Here is a 21,851-nt window from a genome sequence, read left to right as displayed (position 1 = left end):
TCCAAAACGGATTTTCTGTGCCAGAAACAATTACTAAAAGTAGACCAAATATTGCCCTAATTATAACCTACTTATTATCTGAGTGTATGCCTGGAGTACCCTGTTTGTGTTCCAATGTGAGGTAGGTATGGCTAGTTTAGAAATTATCTTTAAATGGAAACTGAAGCTGAAATTTACTCAAGAGCCTGGGGTTTGCACAATGGTCATGTAAATAGCAACGGGTGGTTACATAAGTCTCCAAAATCTTGTGCAAAATGTGAGCAACAAGGAGCTTGCTTCAGTAGACCTTCCTTCTGACTCTAATAAATAACAGTATTAACTTGTAGCTGCTTGGCTGAGTCCTTGAGGAGGTGCTAGGTGTTGCAGTAGTTTAAGAATAAAAGTGTTGAGATTTGCATAGAAGATATTACAAGAGGAGTATTTTGGTCATGGTTAATTTTGTGAAGAAAACATTCACTTTTGGCTTTCTTTATTAGCAGTTCAGTTGACTTATGCCCAGGTGTTCTGAAGGACAATAGTGGGTAATAGTTAAGATCAAGAGCTGGAACAATTAGTTCTTGACTCTGCCCCCTTGAAAGTGCCATGTATGGAAAGTCTCTGAATCTCAGTTCTCGTCTGTGAAAAAGGGAGTGATGGTTATCTACACTAAGAAGACTGGATGAGGAAAGCACACACTGCCTGGCATTGCACAGACCTGGGTTTCACAAGTGGATGGTGGAGTAAAATCCAAACATGATTGCATACCTTTTCTTCTTTATACATGCTTATCCTTCTGAAAGATGATCTTTCGTACAAATGGGTGCTGGCTGACCATTTCTACACTTTCATCTGCATTTAAAGTGGTTAAGGCTTCAGATTCGTAAGTCATGTTACCTGGTTTCAAATACAGGCTTTGCTACTTACTACATGCCTTTGTTACTTAGGCTTTCTGTGCCTCCGTTTCCTCTTCTATAAGATGTAATTAGTAACAGAAGCAGAATCTATCACAGAGTTGTGATAAGGCATAAGTAAAATATTACAATGAAATACCTAGGACAGTGCTTTGCATACCATAAACGTATCTATTATTATTTTTGTCTTCTGCCAGCCAAAAGAATGTCAACAGAAATCAGAACATAACACTAAATAAGTTTAACATGTACTTTTATTAACAACTTAATACAAGACTGTACACTGTAGGTGCTGAAATCAACCTACTCCTGAAAACTGAAAAACCAGCATTTCTATGTCACTTTGGGCTTTGGTTATAAGTGCCATCTTCTACAGCAAAATCACATGGTGTAACCAAACGTCTTAAGAACAGGAAGAAAGAGATGTTCCACGGGAATGGAGAGATTATTTATGCATAAACAGCTGGGGATCATTTCTAGCTTTACGTGATTCACTACACGCACTGGAATGTTCAGTTCCCTTTTCTACAGTCCTACCACCAGACATACAGCAACGAAGAACTTGGCCACAGGTCCTGCCTAGACACACATCAATATGAAACAAAAAAATATTTATATAAATAAGTCAATTAAACCTCACAAAAACTAAAGAAACACAAGACAAAAATCCAATAAGCAATAAAAACTGTACAATATTGGTCAGTCTTTTATATCTGAAACATGTGTAACTTAAAAAAAGAGTTCTTTATCGTATAAAAAAAGTCTTTCACATCTGTGTTAGCTGGAGTGAAAACTTGAAGACTCAGACTCAGTGGAAACAGACGAGTGTCCACCTCGCTTTCCTTTGGAGAGGATCTTGAGGCTGGACCCTCTGCTCACAGAGGTGAGTGCGTGCTGGGCAGAGGTTTTAAATTTGGCTCCAAGGAAAGCATAGAGGATGGGGTTCAGACAACAGTGGAAGAAAGCTAGGGCCTCGGTGATGGAAATCCACTTGTGCACAGTGTTCTCAAACTCACACCCTTGCTTGATGATTTCCAGGAGGATGAAGGAGTCGATGCTGATCCCAATGTAATAAGGCAGCCAGCAGGCGAAGAAAGCCAGGATGAGGATGACCGTGGTCTTGAGGGCCTTGCGCTTCTGGTGGCCCTTGGAGTGTGACAGCTTGGAGATGATAATGCAATAGCAGGACAGGATGACGATACCAGGCAGGATAAGGCCAACCATGATGTGCTGAAACTGGAACACAACCACCCACAAGTCATTGGGGTAGAAGCGGTCACAGATATATCTGTCATCTGCCTCACTGACGCTGGCAAAGATGAAGTCGGGAATAGTCAGCAGGAGGGCAGGGATCCAGACACCAACATAGACCACCTTTTCAGCCAACAGCTTCCTTGGCTTCTGACTGTTGGTGGCGTGGACGATGGCCAGGTAGCGGTCCAGACTGATGAAGGCCAGGATGAGGACACTGCTGTAGAGGTTGACTGTGTAGATGACATGGACCGCCTTGCACAGGAAGTTCCCAAAGTACCAGTTTGCCACGGCATCAACTGCCCAGAAGGGTAGCGTGATGACAAAGAGGAGGTCGGCCACTGACAGGTGCAGCCTGTACTTGTCCGTCATGCTTCTCAGTTTCTTCTGGTAACCCATGACCAAGATGACCAATCCATTGCCAACAATGCCAGTCAAGAAGATGATGGAGTAGATGGTGGGCAGGAAGATCCTATTGAAATGAGCATTTTCTTCACGGAAGCAGGGTTCCTTTATGGAGTCATAGTCCCCTGAGCCCATTTCCTCGGTGTAGTTGTCTGAAGTGTATATCTGCAAAAGAGGCAAAAGAATGGACATTCACTTCCAATTCAGCAAGCAATATCCAAGTTAAAAAAAAATTCAAAGCAATTTAAAAAACCAATTCAGGCTTGCTTTCTTCAGGAAATTCTGAAGTACTGGACTAAGGGCACAAGAGAATTAATGTAGAATCCTACAACTCTCCTCCCCATCTTTTCCCATAGTGACTTCATTATATCCTTCTTTAGTAGAACCAATTACAAAATTCTTTGTTTAGAACAAAAGGGCGCTGCGATGCTGAGGGTTTCAAAGTCACATCTTGGCTAACTTCTCTGCCCCGCCCACTAGAGGGAAGAAAAAACCTTCCTTAGGAGGAAAAAAAAAAAAAAAAAAGCCACACACACACAAGAGGCCACTCCCAGGCGGCGTGGGGGGTGGGGTGGGTGCCGCGAGGAGGGGCTGTGATTAACTTTTTGTATGAAGTTTTTCGCCAAGGGAGGGAAGAGGGGAGGGAGGAGCACGGGGGGAGGGCGGGGGCGTTGCAAAGACTCATTCTCCTACAGCGCAAAAACTCAATTTTCCCACGCCTGCCTAAACACAAATCATTCTGCGCTTCAAGCAACATGTAGTGGGTAAAGAGAATGCGGTCTTAAAACGAAGGCCCTTTGGCGCTTGGAGTATATTGGCCGGGAGTGTCAGAAAATGAACAAACGGCACCTCCTCCCCCAAGCGGCCGCTCCTCCGGGGCGTGGGTCTCTTTTGCCATCCTCGTGTTTATCACTTGGTGCGTTTGGGACGTTAGGGAACACGGCATTTTCCTGGGTGGAGAAGGTAACGGGGTCTGCACCCGTAGTCCTCGCCCCAAGTTTCATTTCCTCACTCTCCCGGGTGGCTTCCCATTACCCCGCCACTGATCCAGTTAACCTGGCCGGAGGCGGGCAGCTGGAAGCCTCCAGGCAGTGGGCACGCGGGGAGCCGGGTCGTCCAGCCCCGGTCCGCCGCGGCTGCCCACCACGCCCACACCGACCGGCCGCAAGCAGCGCTGCAGGGGCTCCGCTGGGCGACACGCCAGGCTCTGTCCCACAGGGTGCTGGGGAGAGACTGGGCGGCTCCGCCGCGAGCGTCTTTGAATTGCGCGCCGCTGCAGGAAACCAAAAACTCCCTAGCAAGAGGGTTTCAAAAGGCTTCTGGAAACCACCGACAGTTAACTATCGCAACTGGACTCGGAGAGAGCCAAACGGTTTCCCCACTTGCACCTGCCTGTCTTCGCTGCGGCGACCAGGCAGCCCAGGTGCGGTCCTACCCTCCACCGCACCCCCCCGCCCCCGATACCCGCTCCTGTCCCCGGAACGCTTGTCTCGGGGCTGGCAGCTGCGCGGTGTCAAAGGGGAGGTCAAACCACTCCTCTGACCTCTGCACGATCCCAAACTCTCGAACTGCAGGAGACACTCACGGCCGTGGGGAAGAGGCGCGCTTTGGCCAGGAGAAAGGTTCCCCCCTCAAACCCAAAGCGCGCGGGCCGATCAACTCCTAGCTGCTGCCGCCACTCGATCCCCTCAGAGGATCGGCGCGGTGGGTCCACCCGCCTTTCCCGCCCTCCGCCTACTGTGCCGGGACACTGGCACAGCTCCATGAGCCGCACAGAGTTTCACAAACACGCACCCAGCGTCAAGAACAGTCACCAGGCGCTTATCCCCGAAGTTAAAGCGGGCGCAATCTCCTTCTGGGAACTCCGCCCAGGCACGCCGCCCTCTGCCTCTAAATTCAGAGAATGTAACTCGCTCCAAGAAATCCCCGCTTCCCCAAGGAGGAGACCGGGGGTCTGAGTCCCGAGGTAGCGCGCACGCCTTTTCTGCACTTGTGCACAGAATGTTCTTATGTTTGCAAACAGCGTGCAAGCCGCCGCGCGCCGCGGGACTCAAGGGGGAGACACATGCAGCCACTGGAACGCTCTTTCCAGTCGTTTCTCCTCGACTCACAGAGAAAAAGATTCCAACCCTGCTCCCCCCACCCCCGCGCACCATATAGCCATGGTCAAGAAAACTCCTTTCCGTGACTCTCTTTTGGAGCTCGGGTACCTCCAATGTCCTGGCCGCTTCTGCCCGCTCGGGGAGGGGCTGCTCTCTAAGTTCAAACGTTTGTACATTTATGACAAAGCAGGTTGAAACTGGACTTACACTGATCCCCTCCATGGTAACCGCTCGTTCTCCAGACGTGGTGGCTACTGGAGCACTCAGGCCCTTGGGGTCACTTTGCTACCTGCTGCCGCAGCCAACAAACTGAAGTTTCTGGCCGCGGCCAGACTTTTATAAAAACACGCTCCGAGCGCCGCGCATGCGCCGCTGGGGCGCGGAGGGAGAAGGCGGGGTAGGGGAGAGCGGCAGACGCGAGGAAGGCGGGCGCACGGGCGCACGGGCGGGGCGGAGGGGTTCGGGGCTTGGGAAGCCCAGGGGACCCTGCTGTTCGCGGGTGGTCGGTAGTGAGTCTGGAGGGGGACAGGACCTCCCAGAGGCATTTCCTAAGTTTGAGGAAAGCGGCATGCGCCTCAAGACAGGTGGGAAGCGTGGGCTAGGGACGCGTCTCTCTGTGGCGCGTCCATCCTTGCTAAAGTGGATGGAATTCCAGAGTTGGGAATGCTACAGTAGAGACACTGAGGCTCAGGGAGGGTAAGTGACTTGCCGGAGTAACCCAACCAGTAGGCGGCAATGTTGGAAGTAGGGCCAAGCTTCCGACGCCATTCCCCGCGCTTTCAGCACACGCAGCTCATTCAGAAGAAAAAAGGAGTAGAGATCCTTCTTTCGGAGGATGTAACTATACGTGCACATTCACAGCATCACAAGGGTCAGGTGCAGATAATTAGGAGATACTTTCAGAAGAAGGTAGGATTTGGCATAATTCTGGAGACTGTGATCTGCACAGTCTGCACATCTGTAGATGTGCATTGCTCAGTAATTTCATAATAATGGTAACCAATTCGTGAATAGTGCTTTATTATTCTATAACTATGCTTTATTATAAGAGTAATTTAGCGACCAGTACTTTTTGTAACAGATCACGAGGATCTTGCACAGAATCACTCATTCATTCTCACAACACCGTGTGGGTATTGCCATCACAGAGATGCGTTTAGTCAGATATTTATAGAAGGACGAACTGCGTGCCACGCACTGTTCTAGGCGTTGGGGATCCAGCGTGAACCAGACAAGGCCCGCATGCAGAGGAACCAGCAAATAAGCCCGGAGAGATGAAATGCCAGGGATGGGCAGGGATTCCAAACCCGGCTTGAACCCAGGTCTTCGGTCCCCATACTCGGCGTCTTCCACGATTTTGAGCGGAGGACTACCTTTGGCACGAATCAGAAATTAGGTTGAAGAACTGGGCGGGGCGGAGTGGGGGTGGGGGTCAGCGTTTAAAGCGATCCCAGACTGGCTGAGGTCTGCAGTGGGCGCGCAGACAGTGCTTTCCACCTCGCGCCACTTCCCGCCGCCGCGGAGACTGGGTGGGGCAGGGGAGCGAGTGTGGCGCGGGGCGGAGAAACTGCGCCCGCAGGCGGAGTGGCCGCTGCGGAGAGAGCTGGGACCGAGGTGCTTGCGCCGCGACACGATCTCAGAGGCCCCCACCCCGAAACGGTCCGGAGGAGAGGAATTGCCCAGACTGCACCCTACGCACGACCCCTTTTTTCTGATCAAAAGAGGAAACATTTCAGTCTGGAGTGTTCCAGAGGTAGTTCGGAGGCAGAGAACCTTTTCTCTACAGAGCATGACTTTCCCCTTTGTCTGGGACCCCTCCCTAATGTTGGTGGTTGAAGGTTCTCATCTACTCTGCACTTTCACCCATACAGGAAAGATGATATCCGGGCCGGGAGATGGGACTCTCAGAAACGAACAAGTTAGGACACACACTAATGACCAGATAAAATCAATTCTAATATTACATTTGTGGAATTAAAAAAAAAAAAAGAAACTCCAGGTTCTTGAAGGGTGGTGGCTGGAAAATGTTTCGGAAGCTCCACGCACCTTCTCCCAGGCCTTACATTATGTATCTCTCTCTTCATCTGTATCCTTTATAATATCCTTTACAATAAACGATAACGGTAAGAAATAAAAATGAAAATAAAACCATAAAAACACTTTTACTTTTTTCGAATCTTTAATAAAACTTCAAGATCTTCATATTTTTATAGACACGGTAGATCCTACCTACTGAAGGTCTGGAATTTCAGAGCATTTTCATGACTTGCTTTTCACAAAGCCTGGTAGTGGCAGAATCGGTATGTTTTATCCTGGACCATAAGCTGCACCGTACCTCAAAACTCCTCCCTGCACGATATCTAAAACCTGAAAGGTTAAATCTCCCAAATCCGTTCAAAAAGGGAAAGAGGATAAAACTCGGAGCAGAATGGTTTGCATAATAAATATTTTTGTTGATTGTTGGCAGACAAAAGAAAGCTCCTTCCTTTATCTGAAGACTCCTTTCAGATCTTTTTAGGGATCTCTACTAAAAGGAAGCAGATAATTAAAAGAACAATGAGATGCTATTTGGTGACTACCAAATTAGGCAAAAATCCATTTTTTTTTTCAAAGATAATATTTGGTCTCCGGATTTGAAAAGACCAGCTGTCTCTCGCTTGTCACGGGTGGGAATGTGGCTTGCGACAGCCTCACTGGAAAGCATTTTGTATTCAGCAGAAACTTTAGAACAGTAATTCCACTCATAGAAACTTATGCCACAAAGGTATTTGTGGAAGCATTTTTAAAAAAATAGTGAAATGTCTGAACATCCCTAAATAACCACTGTTAGTGGAATAGATGACAAGATTTTGGTTCATCCACATCTGAAATTCCATGTGGACATTGCGAATGTTATTTGTGAAGAATTTTTAGTGACATGGGAAAATACTTATGAAACATTAAGGGCAAAAAGCAGGATTCAGATTGTGTATGTAGTGTGATCTCAGTTATGTTAAACTATGCATTTGGAAAATATGGGAAGGAAAACCAAATGTTTATAGGAGTTTTCCTTGGTGCAGAATTATATTTGATTTTTGCTTTCTATGATTTGTTTTTCTATGCTTTCCAGATTTTCTGTAATAGACAATAATCATTTTCATATTCATAAAAAAGCCAACAAATTTTATGACCAAAAGGAATAAGAAGGCCTCCCTTCACGCATGTTTCCACTTCTAAAGTATCTACTAGATGTGAGACTTTTTTTCACAATAATTCTTTCCTCTTTTCAAGGAAGGCTTGTTTTCCAATGGGCTAATCTTAAACTTCTTTTTCCACTGGGCTACCTAAACCTAATTCTCAACTATTCTGTGATGTTCTTTAAAAAACAAACAAAACTCAAACATTTATTGAGCACTTGTTATGTGTAACTGACCTCAAATAATCCCCTCAATAACTCTACAAGGCAGGTGCCATTACCTCTATTAGATGGTAAAGAAATTAGGGTCTGGAGAGATGAGGAACTGGCCTGTGACCCCGGAATGAGGATCTGCACCCAGTCTGTCTGGCTCTGAAGCCCAGGTCATACTGCTTTGAGTGGCATCCCTTGTGATGTTACTCAACTTTTAAATGAGTGTATGTCATACTCCTATCCCCCCAATATTTTAGGTTCCTTAAAGTGAATGCCCAGATATCCTCTATCCAGCTAGCCCACTGCTGAGCAAATACTGGGCTCCTTAATCTTTTACTGAAACTTTCTTTAAAGAATGAATGACTTTCCTGTGTGGCTCTGGCAACAGAGTCAGGTTTAGGGGCTGTCAGGGATTTGGCAGGGTCCCCAACTTCTCAGGTTGGCTTTAGCCCAGGGAATAACTAGCCTTGGCCACAGTTTGGAGGGGATGCTTACAAATCCAATGACACAGTGGCAAGCATCCTGCCACCTCCTGTTGCTCGCTCTGCAGCTGGTTGATTTGTGTGTTAGTGTGTGTGTATCTGTGTGTGTGTAATGAAAAGCTGTACTCTGTCCCTAAATTGGCTCCATTTTAGCTAGGCAGAAAGCTTAGGAACAGACCTTTCCCAGTGGTGGATGGCAGGAGGCTAGAGAAAGGCGGAGGTGCCAGGAGAGGTGGATGGCAGGAGGCATTAAAGGCCTTCAGAATACACAGGGTCTTCCAGTTCCTTTGCCGGCCCCTCTCTTGTCTCTTAAAAAAAAATTGATCACTTTTGTTTCTGAAAGAGGAAAAAAGTACAAACTTCCTTGATAGTAGTAAGGGATACTTAGAGAAAGTTAATGTTTTCCCAAATGATTAAAAAACAAATAAACAAAAAAACAGAGACTGTTTCTCAATGAGCATGTAATTCTAACACAGGGTTACAAATCTCAAAGAGACAATGGTATCAAATGTCAACTGTTTCCAAGCTGGTGTTAGGTGGAAGAAATTGTCCCTTGCCTAACTACACCCTGTCCTCTCCTCCTTCCCTAAATCCTTCTGTCCCCAACACCTATAGATGAAAAGTGACTTTGAAAGCAAATCCAAACCTTCCATCCTACAGCTCTTTACCAATTTAGGGAATTATTACTGCTTTTTGGGGGAGAGCCATTTTTACTCTAGATTTAAGTTATATCTTGAATGTTGAAAAGGTCTGCCTTCACTAAAACGGATGATTAGTGATTTCCGTCAATGCTTTATAGCAGTCAAGACTAGTCAACAAATTTCCTACACAAACTATACAAAGAGAATAAACTAGATTAGTAAACAAAGGTAGGCAATTTAGAGCCATCCTGGTAAGTCATTTAAACAAAACAGCCACTTAATTAACAGTACAATGATCATTACTCCACTAGTTCCACTGCCAGGAGGATGATTGTTCACAAAGTTTGCTGTGCTCCTGTGGCAGGTGCTTGTGTGGCTTTATGAGTGTAAAGAACAGTAACAAACAGACTCAGTGCTGTTGCCTCAAAAATTATGGTGTCAAACTGGGAAGGAGGGCACTACTTTAGGAAATAATCGAGTGAATGAACCCTGTCCTCCAGGGAAAAGGCTTGTCATTGTTTCCCTTAAATCAGTAATTTATTGGTGGTGACCTCAGACTGCTGTATAAAAAGAGGAAGCGCCTAGAGCCCTGTGGACTGTCAAGTTTTATAAAGAGAACTGGGCATCCCATAGCAGAGCCTTGGTGCTCCCAGAAATGTGGTGATCTGATCGTCCATACAGATGGGCTTTGAGATCTTTCTGAGGTCATTCTTCCAAGAATATTATACTAGCAAAAGAACAGGGTGGGAATTACTTTTGTGTGTGTGAGTGTGTGTGTGTGTATATATGTATGTGTGTGTAGGGGAATCCATACAATGTTTTGCTTGAGTTTTCCAAATCTAAAGCTATCTGTCAGCTATCAAAGCTGTGTCTTTGAGATTTGTAACCTTCTGTTAGAATTACATGCCCCTTGAGAAATAGTCTCCTTAAAAAAATAACTTGGGAATGATCTTAGAGCTACTTGTAGGTCTAAGACACGAGTGACAACATCTGAAAACCTGCAGGTATTGTAAATGATTGAGGCAATAGGGACTGGTGGAGACTGTGGAGAACCAAAGGGTGCATGCCCTGTCCTAAAACAGCAACTACTACCCTCCATTGCCCTTTGAGGGAATTTGGGCCATACTATTCACCTTTTTTTAAAGAGAAATCGAAAGTCCTGGTTTTTAAATATGAAATCCCTCAACTTAAAAATGTTGGTTCAAAACAAACAAACAAACAAACAACACAAAAACTCTACTAGCTTCCAGTCTTCCAGTTTACACTGACCTAAGGTGTTGATGATAGCCATCAAAAGGAAGTATGAGACCAGGTATTGTGGCTCACATCTGTAATCCCAGCACTTTGGGAGGCCAAGGAAGGCTGATCGGATCACTTGAGCTCAGGAGTTCGAGACCAGCATGGGCAATATGGTGAAACCCTGTCTCTACAAAAAAATACAAAAAAATTAGCTGGGTGTGGTGGTGCATGCCTGTAGTTCCAGCTACTCAGGAGGCTGAGGCAGGAAGATCACTTGAGCTTGGGAGGCAGAGGCTGCAGTGAATTGAGATCGCACCACTGCACTCCAGCCTGTGTGCCAGAGTGTCACCCTGTTTCAAAAAAGAAAACAGAAGAAGAAAAAAGAAAGGATGGGGTTAGGCAGCCAGGAGACTTGGGAGGATGGAACAGACACACATGACAAGAACTGGCTGCAGAATCCTTTTGGGGTGGTCTCTTTGTCGTAGTTAGTCTCTCTGAGACTGAAATTAGTCATTTGAAATTTCCGGGTCAGTCCTCCCTTGTGACACGTAACTGCTCTCAGGTTAATGTTGGGGACCCTGAAGAGAATCGACAAGCTTTGTGTGATTCTTACCTTCCTCAACCCTTTTCCCATCCCCAGGTCCTATACCTTCTTCACTGTCCTGATGCATGAATGCCGGGTCTGTCTTTTCTTTCAGTTATTGTAGGACAATGTCCTTCAGGGAGAATAACATTCTTCCTTCTTCTCTTTAAACGGCGGGAACAACTGCAGAAAGGAGGATTGCAAGCCAGACAGAGTAGCTTTGTGATTCAGAGCACAGCATTGAAGTCTGCTCAGACAGTGGCCTTTGTTGTAGTATCATTTGTTGTAGTATCCCACTAACAATAACATTCTACTTTTTGGATTATTGGGAAGATTAATATGATATCTATGTAAAGACTTTAGTACTGTGTGGGGCACATAGTAAGTGCTTAATAAACATAACCTATTACTAATATAGGTTCCTATCTCTGCGGCTGAAATGTCTTTCTTGTTGGTAGGGGGCTTTGCTTAACCAGACAAATGGCTTTCTCCACCATTGCCCACTGAAATGAGGTAAAGGGAAATGGAGTCTTAAATAAAGTGTGAAGTGTTCTTAGTTTTAATTGTGGTCAGAAGAGAGATCTATGCAATGCGGGAAGGAAAGAGAAGTCATAAAGAATTTCTCATACGTGCCTTGAGAGCCCTTCCTGTCTTTGCAGTCTCAGATTCAGGGTTGAAAGGGGTCCTCAGTGCCATTTGGTCCCATTATCTTCCATGCATAGGAAGGAGCTCCTTTTCAGCAGGTGGTTCTGTCTCTGGACACTCCTGGCATGGGCAGCCCACCCTTTGGAAAGGGAGCAGATCCCACTGCTGGACAAACCTGATCACTGGGCAGCCTTTTTTTGTTTTGGCTAGGCACCTGTCTCTCCTGTTTTCTAGCCTCTAAGTCTAACTTAGCTAGAGCTTGACTGGATGATGCCATGAAAGGAAGCCAAGGACCACGGCAGCCAAAACCATCCTGAGGCTAAAGCAAAAGCTGTGCTTCCGAGGCACTTGTTTCTGCAGCCACAGGGATGAGTCTAATGAGAGGTTTCTTTGTTCCATTAGCAAGTCTGAGAGGGGGATCTGGCCAGGTTAGAGTTTCTTTTCATAAAGGAAATTATCTCCAAACATAGAAGAGCTGGGGATTAAGTGACTCAGAAGATTTAGTGCTGGACTTTTGAAGGCCTCCTGAGACTTTCAGACTTATTTGACTTGGCGAGAAAATGTGGGGAAGCAGCAGCTCTGGAAGCAGGTTAATAAAGAAGGCAATTAACCCCATCTTTGCTTGGTTTTGTGTTAGGCAAAAGCAGGTTAAAATGAATACTTGAAAATTCGTCTGAAGATGTGTGCCTAAATGGGCTTCTTTTTAACAGGTGCCAATGGCTGCCTGGAGACGGCACTGCCGTATCGTCTGCTTACCCCTGTAACCCCCTCCAATCACAAGCTCAGGCTGTTGCCTGGAATCTTTGTAAATTGGGTTTGTTCTGTGTCTGAGCAGCTTCTTTTTAAATGGAAGCCATGAAATTGCTTTCAGTGTCATTTAAAAATACTGAAGTAGAGTGCTTTGGGTTTCTTCCTAGTTTGTCCGCTTGTTGATCCTTGTGGTTAACCAGCTGCAGCATAATCTCCTGGCTGTGTTTGCTCCTGTCCCGTGTGCCCAGGGGCGCCCTCCGTGGCCTGCTTGCTATTTTGAGCCCAGGTGGGGTAGCCCCTTGCGAGGAGTGGGCATCAGAAGTCCGCTTCTGCCCACATTGTCTCTTTTCAGTTGGGAAATCGGCTCACGTGTGGATAATTTATTGCTTGTTTGGGGCAGGGGAGACAGAACGAACTCCACAGAGACACTTTGAATAGCGTAGAACAACTTGGATTAATCCTTTCCACAAACAGGGTTCCATTTGCATGAGGGGATAGCTGAGAGCTTTATCTTGGGTGATAAATGGCAGGCATTCTAGCTCCACTGGCGAGTATCGCCCCCATGCAGGTTTAGATTAGCCTTCTCCAGACTGAATAGGATTTTTGTTCTTGGCCAGGTAGATTTTCACTTCAGGGTTAGGGTTCAGGCAGCTGGTTACTTTTCTGAGGGGGCTTTTTTTTTTTTTTTTGCTATTGCCTTTCACCCATCTGGGGTGTGCTAAGGTTTTTGTCTCAGTGTGGCAATTTTCCAGGCTAAAAGAAGAACCACCCTCCCTCCTTCAACCAAAGCCTCCCCTGCCAACTTTTCTCACACACGTGTGCACACGAGAGCACGCACACATGAGATCACAACCACCCACCCCAGAAAGTCCAGTTCTCTTGTGCTGCTGAATGTTTTGTTTTGCTTTCTCTCTTCTCTGTCATTTGCCTGCTGCTATTCCCTGCCCTCAATTCTAGAAAGGGGAAATCCTACTCAGGCGCTGCCATGGATTTCTCTTTAGGCTTCTACCTAGGAGTTCAGGTGCTGCAGGTCACCTGACTGGCCCAGAAAGTGAGAGGGGCTCCCTGGTCCCAGAAGGCAAAGCCCTCCTGTGCCTGTTTATGCTAAACCTAAACATTTAATTGATCCTGCTTTCTAGCAGGTCCCAGGAGACTTTGTCAGCCTCTTTCTTGGAAGCACAAATATACAGAAGATATTTCTTCCAACCATTCTCCACCAATCAAGAGATGTTTGTTGAACTCTACTTACTTTTAGTAGTTTGTATTGTGAAAACATGAAGTTGTTTTCCAAAGGTGAAAAAGTACATTATTCGATCTGTATTTTTTCAGACTGTATGCTTCATTTTCTTCTTGAAAATCTGTTTTTTCCCCATCTTCAATCAGAGAGAATCTTAGAATGCTCTGGTTTTCTGACCTGTTATCTGCAGTCTCTGGCCCATACCTTTGTGCCCCCCGAGAACAGAACAGACTGTCTTGAATTAATTCTGCAGAAGAAAGAACTGAAAACGGGGGAGTGTGAAGCATCCCTAAGAATCAGAAATAAGCAAAACTCAGCCAATACAAGGTCTGAAATTTCTCTCCCGCCCTCCTGCTGTCCCACTTTGTTGTAAGTATAAACAGCTCTCCTCTGCTTTGCCTAGCTAGCAAGCTAACGAGGGAAGTGGGTTTTTACTGTGCAAACTCTCCCTTCTGTGTGTTGCTGGGGTGGGGTGTGCTGGGGGCAGATATATCTGTCTTTTCACTGGCCTGAGGCAGTAGCACAGGTCCTATAATCTCCCTGATCCTGGGTCATCTTCCAGAATTTCCATAGAAGCTGAGGCAGCCCCAGCATGCCAGGCTTAGGCTACCTGGTGATGGACCCCCCCCCACCCCCCAGGGGAGGACCCCAAAGAGTCCCTTGGGTGATGCTACTCTGGTTCTCTCCCAAGAAAACCTGGCTTCTGGAGGTGAAGAGGTTGAAGGACTCAAAAAAAAAAAAAAAATTTCCACCCAGGGAACCATCTGGACAAAGACTTGGATGTGTGAAGTAGCAGGCTGCGCTTTGGAAACTGTAATAGATGGATCTCTCTGAGCGTGACTTGGTGTTAAGGGAGTAATGGAGATGTGAGTGAGCAGCAAATGAGACAGCAGTGTAAGACGAGGAGCTCACCACACGCCACGAGGCAGCTATCAGGGAATCCCATTAACTATGTATGTAGCAGGAATGCTGTGAGAACTGTCTAGGGTAATCTATAAGGCTATTTTGTAAACTAGAATAACATTAATTAAAAGTTAATTATCAGGCAGGGCGCAGTCGCTCACACCTGTAATCCCAGCACTTTGAGAAGCCAAGGCAGGGGGATCACTTGAGGTCAGTAGTTTGAGACCAGCCTGGCCAACATGGGGAAGCCCCATCTTTACTAAAAATACAAAAATTAGACAGTCATGGTGACATGTGCCTGTAATTCCAGCTACTCTGGAGGCTGAGGCACAAGAATTGCTTGAACTCAGGAGGCAGAGGTTGCAGTGAGCGGAGATTGCACCACTGCACTCCAGCCTGGGTAACGGAGTGAGCAGAATGAGACTCTGTCTTAAAAAAAAAAAAAGAGTTAATTATCATAAAGATGAAATATTTTAATTAAATCTAGATTAAGTATAAGATGAAGGTGAGCATCTACCCATTCATGTTTCGTAAAGTACAGGAACCAATTTTCAGCCTAAAGACCCCAGCTCTGCTGTGAAAGGTGGGGGAGATAAGGTGATTGAGTCTGCCACTGAAGAAAACCAAGGCTGGTGTTGAGTGTTCTCATGATGCCAGCAAGTTTCCTTGGTTCTTCTCCCTTGCAAATCTGCTACCCACACTCTCACACAGCCCAGGATCTGTCCCATCGCATTTTATTTTTTCTGTGTATCTTCATGACCTGCCTTCTCCTACAGTGGCTTCTCTTCCGGCTCCCTCTAACCCCTTTTGATTTCCTTCTCTTCTATTTCTGAGGTCTCTTCATTCTCCCCCTTCCTTCCATCCTCCTATCTTTCCTTCTTTTCCTCCCTTCCTTCCCTTCCTTCTTTCCACAAACTATTTTGAGTGCCTATAATGTGCAGAGTTCTGCTAGGCTCTGGGAGAGACACTAGATGAACAGCATACAGTCCTTAGCCTCAAGACACCTAAGTCCAGTATGGGAGATAAAATAGGAACATAAAAAACTGTGATATAAGCCAGAGCAGGAAGGGCAGTGCAAGTGAAGTACAAACAAGGCCCAGCAGGGAAAGAGGAGGCCTTTCACATAGGAGAGGCATGTGAAGAATGGGTAGGTATGGATTGGAAGGTATTGAGCAGGAAGGAGGACAGCCTGACTCAAGTGAGAAGGCATGAATGAAAGGTTGGAGCTGCAAACAAGGATCAGGTAGTTTGACTACAATACAGGCTGGAGTTCTGTCTGCAGGGGTACATTAGGCCAGAGCATAGATGGTTTTAAAGGAAGGGCTGAGAGGTCTGGACTTTATTCTGTCAAGTAACAGGAAAACTGTGAAGATTTGGGGTTGGGGAATCATATACCCAGAGCTTGGCTTTAGAGTATTTAATCTATAAATGTAGTGTCAAATGGATTGGAACGAGAAAGCTAAGGTGGAGAGACCAGACAGAAATCTATCTGGATAGCTCAGGTGGAAGGTTGTAAAGGTCTGGGCTAGCCACACATGGTGGGAATTGCAAGGCTGCTAATGGATGGAAGAGATCTTGGAGAACCAGCATCTACTGACTTATTGATGTGGGGCTGAGAAAGAAGGGGGAGGTGAAGGGAGACTGGAATTTCAGCTAAGATTTGAAGAATGGGGGTCAAGGGAAGAGACTATTTCGGAGGGGAGGGATGCTGTTTAGAGAAATTCTGAAGGCTTACCCTTGTATTTTTCAAAGTTTGTATGTTGGTTTCTCAGCCAGCACCTGCATCTGACTTGTGGGCTTTTGTGTAGCACGATGATATCCTGTTACTGATGTCATTGAAGTGACTTCATCTCCTTTCACATCTCAAACAACAACGATCAGAGGTGGCAAAACTTGGCAGACAAAATAAAAAATGCAGACTTTGAGATCCTTTCCTTACATTTCTAAGGTCACTACCTGGGTGAGGCCAAATCTATATTTTAGGGGGAAGGACACTTGTTAGATCAAAGAAATCAGTATGTGGGTATCAGTTAGTGCTGGGGACTTTTTTCTATGGGAGGAAAGGCAGAAGGAAAGAAGCAGGTGTCACAAGGAGCTCAAATAAGAGTTCAAATCAATGTCTGTGATGTATATAATAGTTCCAGTACAATAATGTGTAAATTTTATGATTAAAGATGAATTACACAGAAAATAAGGAGTTGGTGGCGTCCACCATCAGACCAATAGAATCAGAATAAGCAGGGTTGGGGCTCAGTAGTTTAGATGAGAAACAAGTTGTTCCAACCCAGTGTGCCCTGGGAAAGTTTTGCAGGACAGATGGACTGTGAAGCTGAGCTTTACGGCAGGCCGCACTGCCGCTACACCACCCCACCCGCTTCCTGGTTGGGCACATTGTTGGAATGTCACACCAAGGCACCCGAAGTTTAAATACTTTCAGGACTCCTTAACTGCAAATATAATTTTTAGCAGAACATTGAAAGTAACTTGCTCTAGACTTATGCCTTTATCTGTAAATGTTGCCACAGTTGTTCTTAAGGAAAACAGGCACCTTTTGCTTCCAAACCTTTGGTCCCTTATAACCATTGCTTTGCCGAGTGTCCTGGTCTACTTTTGAGTGTCCAACTTTGGTTCTCAGAGTGCAGTTCCAGGCTGACCCTAAATATAACTTGTTATTACATCTAGGTTCTCAGACTGTGGCTCCATTCTTCACATCTTAGCTGAAATTCCGGGCTTCCTTCACCTCCTCCTTCTTTCTCACATCAGTGAGTCACCATATGCTGGTTCACCAAGATCTCTTCTATCCATTAGCAGCCTTGCAATTACCACCACTGTGTAGCTAGCCCAGACTTTTAAAACTTTCTCCCTGAGCTATCCAAATAGATTTCTGCTTGGCCTCTACACCTCAGCTTTCTCCTTCTCATCCATTTGTTTGTTTTCAGACCCATTTTCTCTTTCCTTCTTGGCCTCAGATCATGTTGCTGGTCCTTCGGTTACTTATCAGTGGCTCATCTCAAACACTGCTCTTCCACAGTTGGGTTTTTGAGTGATTTACTGGAAAGGGGAATGTTGGGGGTAAGGTGGACTGATCTTTGACTCTGTCAGGTGGTGCAGGCTGGTTCTCAATCTGTGAGCAGTGGACCCCAAGGGAAGTTATTGTGAAGGGTCTAAATACCCCCAAGTGCCAAATCTTCCTGTAGATTGAATATATAATGTGCTACAATTTTTGAAATGCATGTGGATGCTATTGTGATTCATAAAATATGGAATTGGTTTGGAAGTGTCTTGAATTCATAGGAGTTTTGTGTGCGTGTGTGTGTGTGTTAGTGTGTTTAAGAATGTTGTTCAGGCTGCGCATAGTGGCTCATGCCTGTAATCCCAGTACTTTGGGAGACTGAGGTGGGTGGATCACCTGAGGTCAGGAGTTTGAGACCACCAGCCTGGCCAACATGGTGAAACCCCATCTCTACTAAAAATACAAAAAATAGCTGGGCGTGGTGGCAGGCGCCTGTAATCCCAGTTACTCAGGAGACTGAGGCACGAGAATCGCTTGAACCTAGGAGACGGAGGTTGCAGTGAATCAAGATAGCACCACTGCACTCCAGCCTGGGGTGAGAGAGTGAGACTCTGTCTCAAAAGAGAAAAAAAAAAAAAAAGCCAAAAACGAATGTTGTTCGTCAACAGACATTACCACACTACCAGCACGATCGGCTTTCATCTGGTGGTTCATGAAACTTTGTGGTTGTTAAAAGTGATCTTCATGTTCCGCAGAGGAAAGGCAGCCCTAGAGGGAATATAGTTTTTTTCTGGTGCCCAGAGCCTATCTACCCCTACTTTGGCTGCCAGAGAATGGAGCTTGAGACATGACCAGTGTGGAATAGGATGGAAAAAATATTTCTCTGTACACTGATCACTACACTGCTTGCAGCAGGGAGCTATCAAGCAAGAACCAGCCACATAAGGGGGTTGTTATTTGGATAGGAGCTTTCAGGTTCTCTAAATTTACCTCCCACTCTGGGCAGGAATCCTTTATGGAACCTCCCTGTGGGCTGAACATTAGCTTGGCCCTAGTCCCTGCATAACAGGTAGCCCTGTTTACTACAAGGTAAATTCAGATTCCAGAGCCTCCACCTTGGTTGTTTCTGATTTGGCAGGGTTGGGGCGGGGCTTTGAACATTTGTCTTTTCAAATAATGCTCGAGGTGATTCTGATGTCAGCCAGAGTTGAGTGAGAAGATTGTTATGAAAGGACACAAATACTTCATCACAGTGCTTTTTGTTTGTGAAGTGCTCACTAAGGCGTGAACAGCGTCATGGTGGGGCTCCTGCAGGCTTTATATTTACACCCCGTTTCTTATTTCTCACACCCACTCTGGTAGATAGATCCCTATTTCAAAAATGAGTGAATTAGGGTTCAGGGAAGTGAAACCTGTGTGCCGGCTGGGGACTGACGGTTGGAACCCCAATGTACAAATGAAACCAGGGAACAGTGGGTGTGACGAGCACTTGAGGAGCGACAGACAGTTATGACCTCGAACCCACAAGTGAGATTGCAAACACAAATAGGCGGGAGCCCAGCAGCAGGAGACTGACGCTGCTGGAATCAGGGCAGGGGCATTGCTGTTTAAGAGTTTCTGACACACTCAGTTCCTCCCTTCATCCTGAGAGACCTGGGCTCACTAGTAGAGGGGCTTTGGCAAGTTACTTGATGAATTAGGGCCTCAGTTTCTTCATCTGTGAAGTGGAGATAATAATAGTGCCTACCTCCTGCTGTGAGTCTAGTTGTCAATATCAACATTGGTGGTACACCAGTCCTGGGGTGGGGGTGCCCCTCTCTAAAGATAAAAGCTCATGTAGAGACTAAGGGAGAAGGAGCAGGACAAGAGCATTGGAAGCTCACCTCATTCTTAATATGAAGAGACATTAGGATCAGGAAAACCAGATGCTTGATGTTCTCTCTCGTACCCATAGCAGATGGGTGCCTCAGTGGGTTCCCCCAGAAGCTGATGGTGAGCAGGGAGATGGCAGCCACCTTTTCTTTTCTCTTTTCTTTTCTTCTTTTCTTTTCTTTTTTTTTTCTCGGATCTTACTCTGTCACTCAGGCTAGAGTGCAGTAGGGTGAGTGTGGCTTATTGCAGCCTTGAACTCCTGGGCTCAAGCAACCGTCCTGTCTCATCCTCCTAAGTAGCTGGGACTACAGGTGTGTGCCACCATGCCCAGCTAATTTTTGTTGTTGTTATTGTAGAGATGGGGTTTTACTCTATTGCCCAGGCTGGTCTTGAACTCTCGGCCTCAAGCAGTCCTCCCGCCTCAGTCTCCCAAAGTGCTGTGACTGCAGGTGTGAGCCACTGCACTTAGCCAGCATACACCCATTTCTTACAGTGGCTCCAGTGTGAGGGGTAACAAAGGGCTGCTTACAAGGCAGCAGCCCAGCCCCCATGTCTCCTGCCTGGTCCCGGAGGAGTGCACATGTGATCAGGAGAGATTCTTCTTTTGGTCACAAGGATCTTAATGATCACTGGGACTCAGGCTGTTTGAGATGCCACTTAGAAGTTCAAATCTACTTCCAGATGGCTTCCAAGAGAGGGATGGCCTCTACAGTGAGGCCAATCATCTGGTGTATTCTTACCTAAGTGGGCCTTGCTGTCCTCCACAATAGCATCTCGGCCCATGGGCCAGCCTGGTAAGGTCTTTAAACCTATGACCACCAGGTGATCTTCCCTGGGGAGCAGCAGAACTATCATGAGTCTGTCCAGGGATCTTAGAGATGAGTCATACTTTTCTACCCTGTCAGCTCTAGGTTGAAGTAGAATGTACCAGCAGCAGACTAGGATGACCTCGCAGCTACCTGTCCATAGGAATACACCTCTTCTTTCTTCCAACCTCTCAGTGTCCTGGTGTTTCCTCTAAGTTAATGTCTTGCTAGAATGGTTTGAGTTAACATTAACTGTCTGCTGTGTTTTATGCAGCACATGGCCACCTACCAAGTGGCACTTTCCACTTTGGATAGGGGGAGCAGGATATATTTTATACCTCCAATCCCATTGTCCTTTATGAATCTTTGTTCCTTTACCTCTCACTTCCCAAATTGATCGCTTTGCTTCTTAATTATGATATCCCTGTGGGTGAACCCGTAGATAGCAGAAACTGAGCTGTCTCTGCTGTTGATAATTTTAGTTCTTCTTGGAACTCCTTTCTTTTTGCAAATGCCTACCAGGTGTCCCCGAGTGAGAGATGATACTTGTTTGTTTGGTAAAGGCACCCAGATAAGAACAGTCAGAATGAACAGCTCCAAAAGAGAAGTGGTTTCCTTGGTCACTGACTTACCACATTAAACATTTACCCTGGCTCACTGTCTGAAATGAGTCAGTGGTCCTTTCAGAATTCCCTTTACAACAGTGTTTCAAAGAAATCTGTGACTGAGGTTGCAAATCATTTTTTCTTCGTTGCAGCTGACTATTTTGCATTTTCCCAAGGTGAAACTCAGCCTGTCATTTCAGGTGTTGAGAAAGAGAGTCAACACTTCAAAGTTGAGGGGGCGGGGGTGTGTGTGTGGGGACCCAGCTACCAATGGGAAGCCCGAAAGCACTCTTTTCAAGGATAGGAAAATACTCACCAAAGTCAGATTCTAACATCGAGCTGAGAGGTTTGCTATGTGCAGCTTTCTAGTGGCTTGGATTCTTCTCTCCTAATTTTTTTTTTTAAACCCTCATCCTTCTGGTTGCCATCATCCTCTTTGCTTTCCTGACCTCCCAGAGTCTGGCCTCACTTGATTTACCAAATATTACCTTCTGGCTCCTTTTTATCAAAGGTCATTTCTATATCCATTGTGGTCTCCTTCCTGACCTCTCTTCACACAGATTGCAGCAGTGATTTTTCTTTTCTTTCTTTTCTTTTTTGAGACAGGGTGTTGCTCTGTTGTCTAGGCTGGAATGCAGAGGCATAATCATGGCTCACTGCAGCCTCTGCCTCCTGAGTTAAGTGATCCTCCCACCTTAGTCTCTCAAGTAGTTAGGACTACAGACACAGGCCACCATGCTCATCTAACTTTTGATTTTTTTGGAGATGAGATCTCGAGATATTGCCCAGGGTGTCTCGAACTCCCGGGCTCAAGTCATCCTCCCGTCTTGGTGGCCTCCCCAAGTGCTGGGATTACAGGCATGAGCCACCATGCCTGGTCCAGGAGTGATTTTTCTATGGGGGTTATTATCCACTCATTTCTGCACCACCTTCTGCATTGACAGAAATCTTTTTCATCTTAGAGCCCATTTTCCATCCCATGTCCTGGCTAAAAGCTTCCTGATGGATATTCAGTTCCTTCTTTTCCCAAATGCTTGCC

The 21,851-nt window shown here is 46.0% G+C and overlaps 1 protein-coding gene across 1 annotated transcript; it reads right to left on the bottom strand.

Annotated features, from left to right (window-relative positions):
- Positions 1 to 1,126: 1,126 nt before the first annotated feature.
- Positions 1,127 to 5,000, bottom strand: CXCR4 (C-X-C motif chemokine receptor 4). The gene is made up of 2 exons (XM_033231649.1): positions 4,856 to 5,000; positions 1,127 to 2,711 (listed from the first exon to the last, which is right to left on the bottom strand). Exons 1-2 carry the CDS (start codon positions 4,868 to 4,870, stop codon positions 1,668 to 1,670), a joined length of 1,059 nt encoding a protein of 352 aa, XP_033087540.1. The 5' UTR covers positions 4,871 to 5,000; the 3' UTR covers positions 1,127 to 1,667.
- Positions 5,001 to 21,851: the final 16,851 nt, after the last annotated feature.

This window comes from Trachypithecus francoisi, unplaced genomic scaffold (genome assembly GCF_009764315.1).
Source record: "Trachypithecus francoisi isolate TF-2019V2 unplaced genomic scaffold, Tfra_2.0 Lachesis_group13, whole genome shotgun sequence".
Taxonomy (NCBI): domain Eukaryota; kingdom Metazoa; phylum Chordata; class Mammalia; order Primates; family Cercopithecidae; genus Trachypithecus; species Trachypithecus francoisi.
This window is presented reverse-complemented; position numbering and strand designations above follow the sequence as displayed.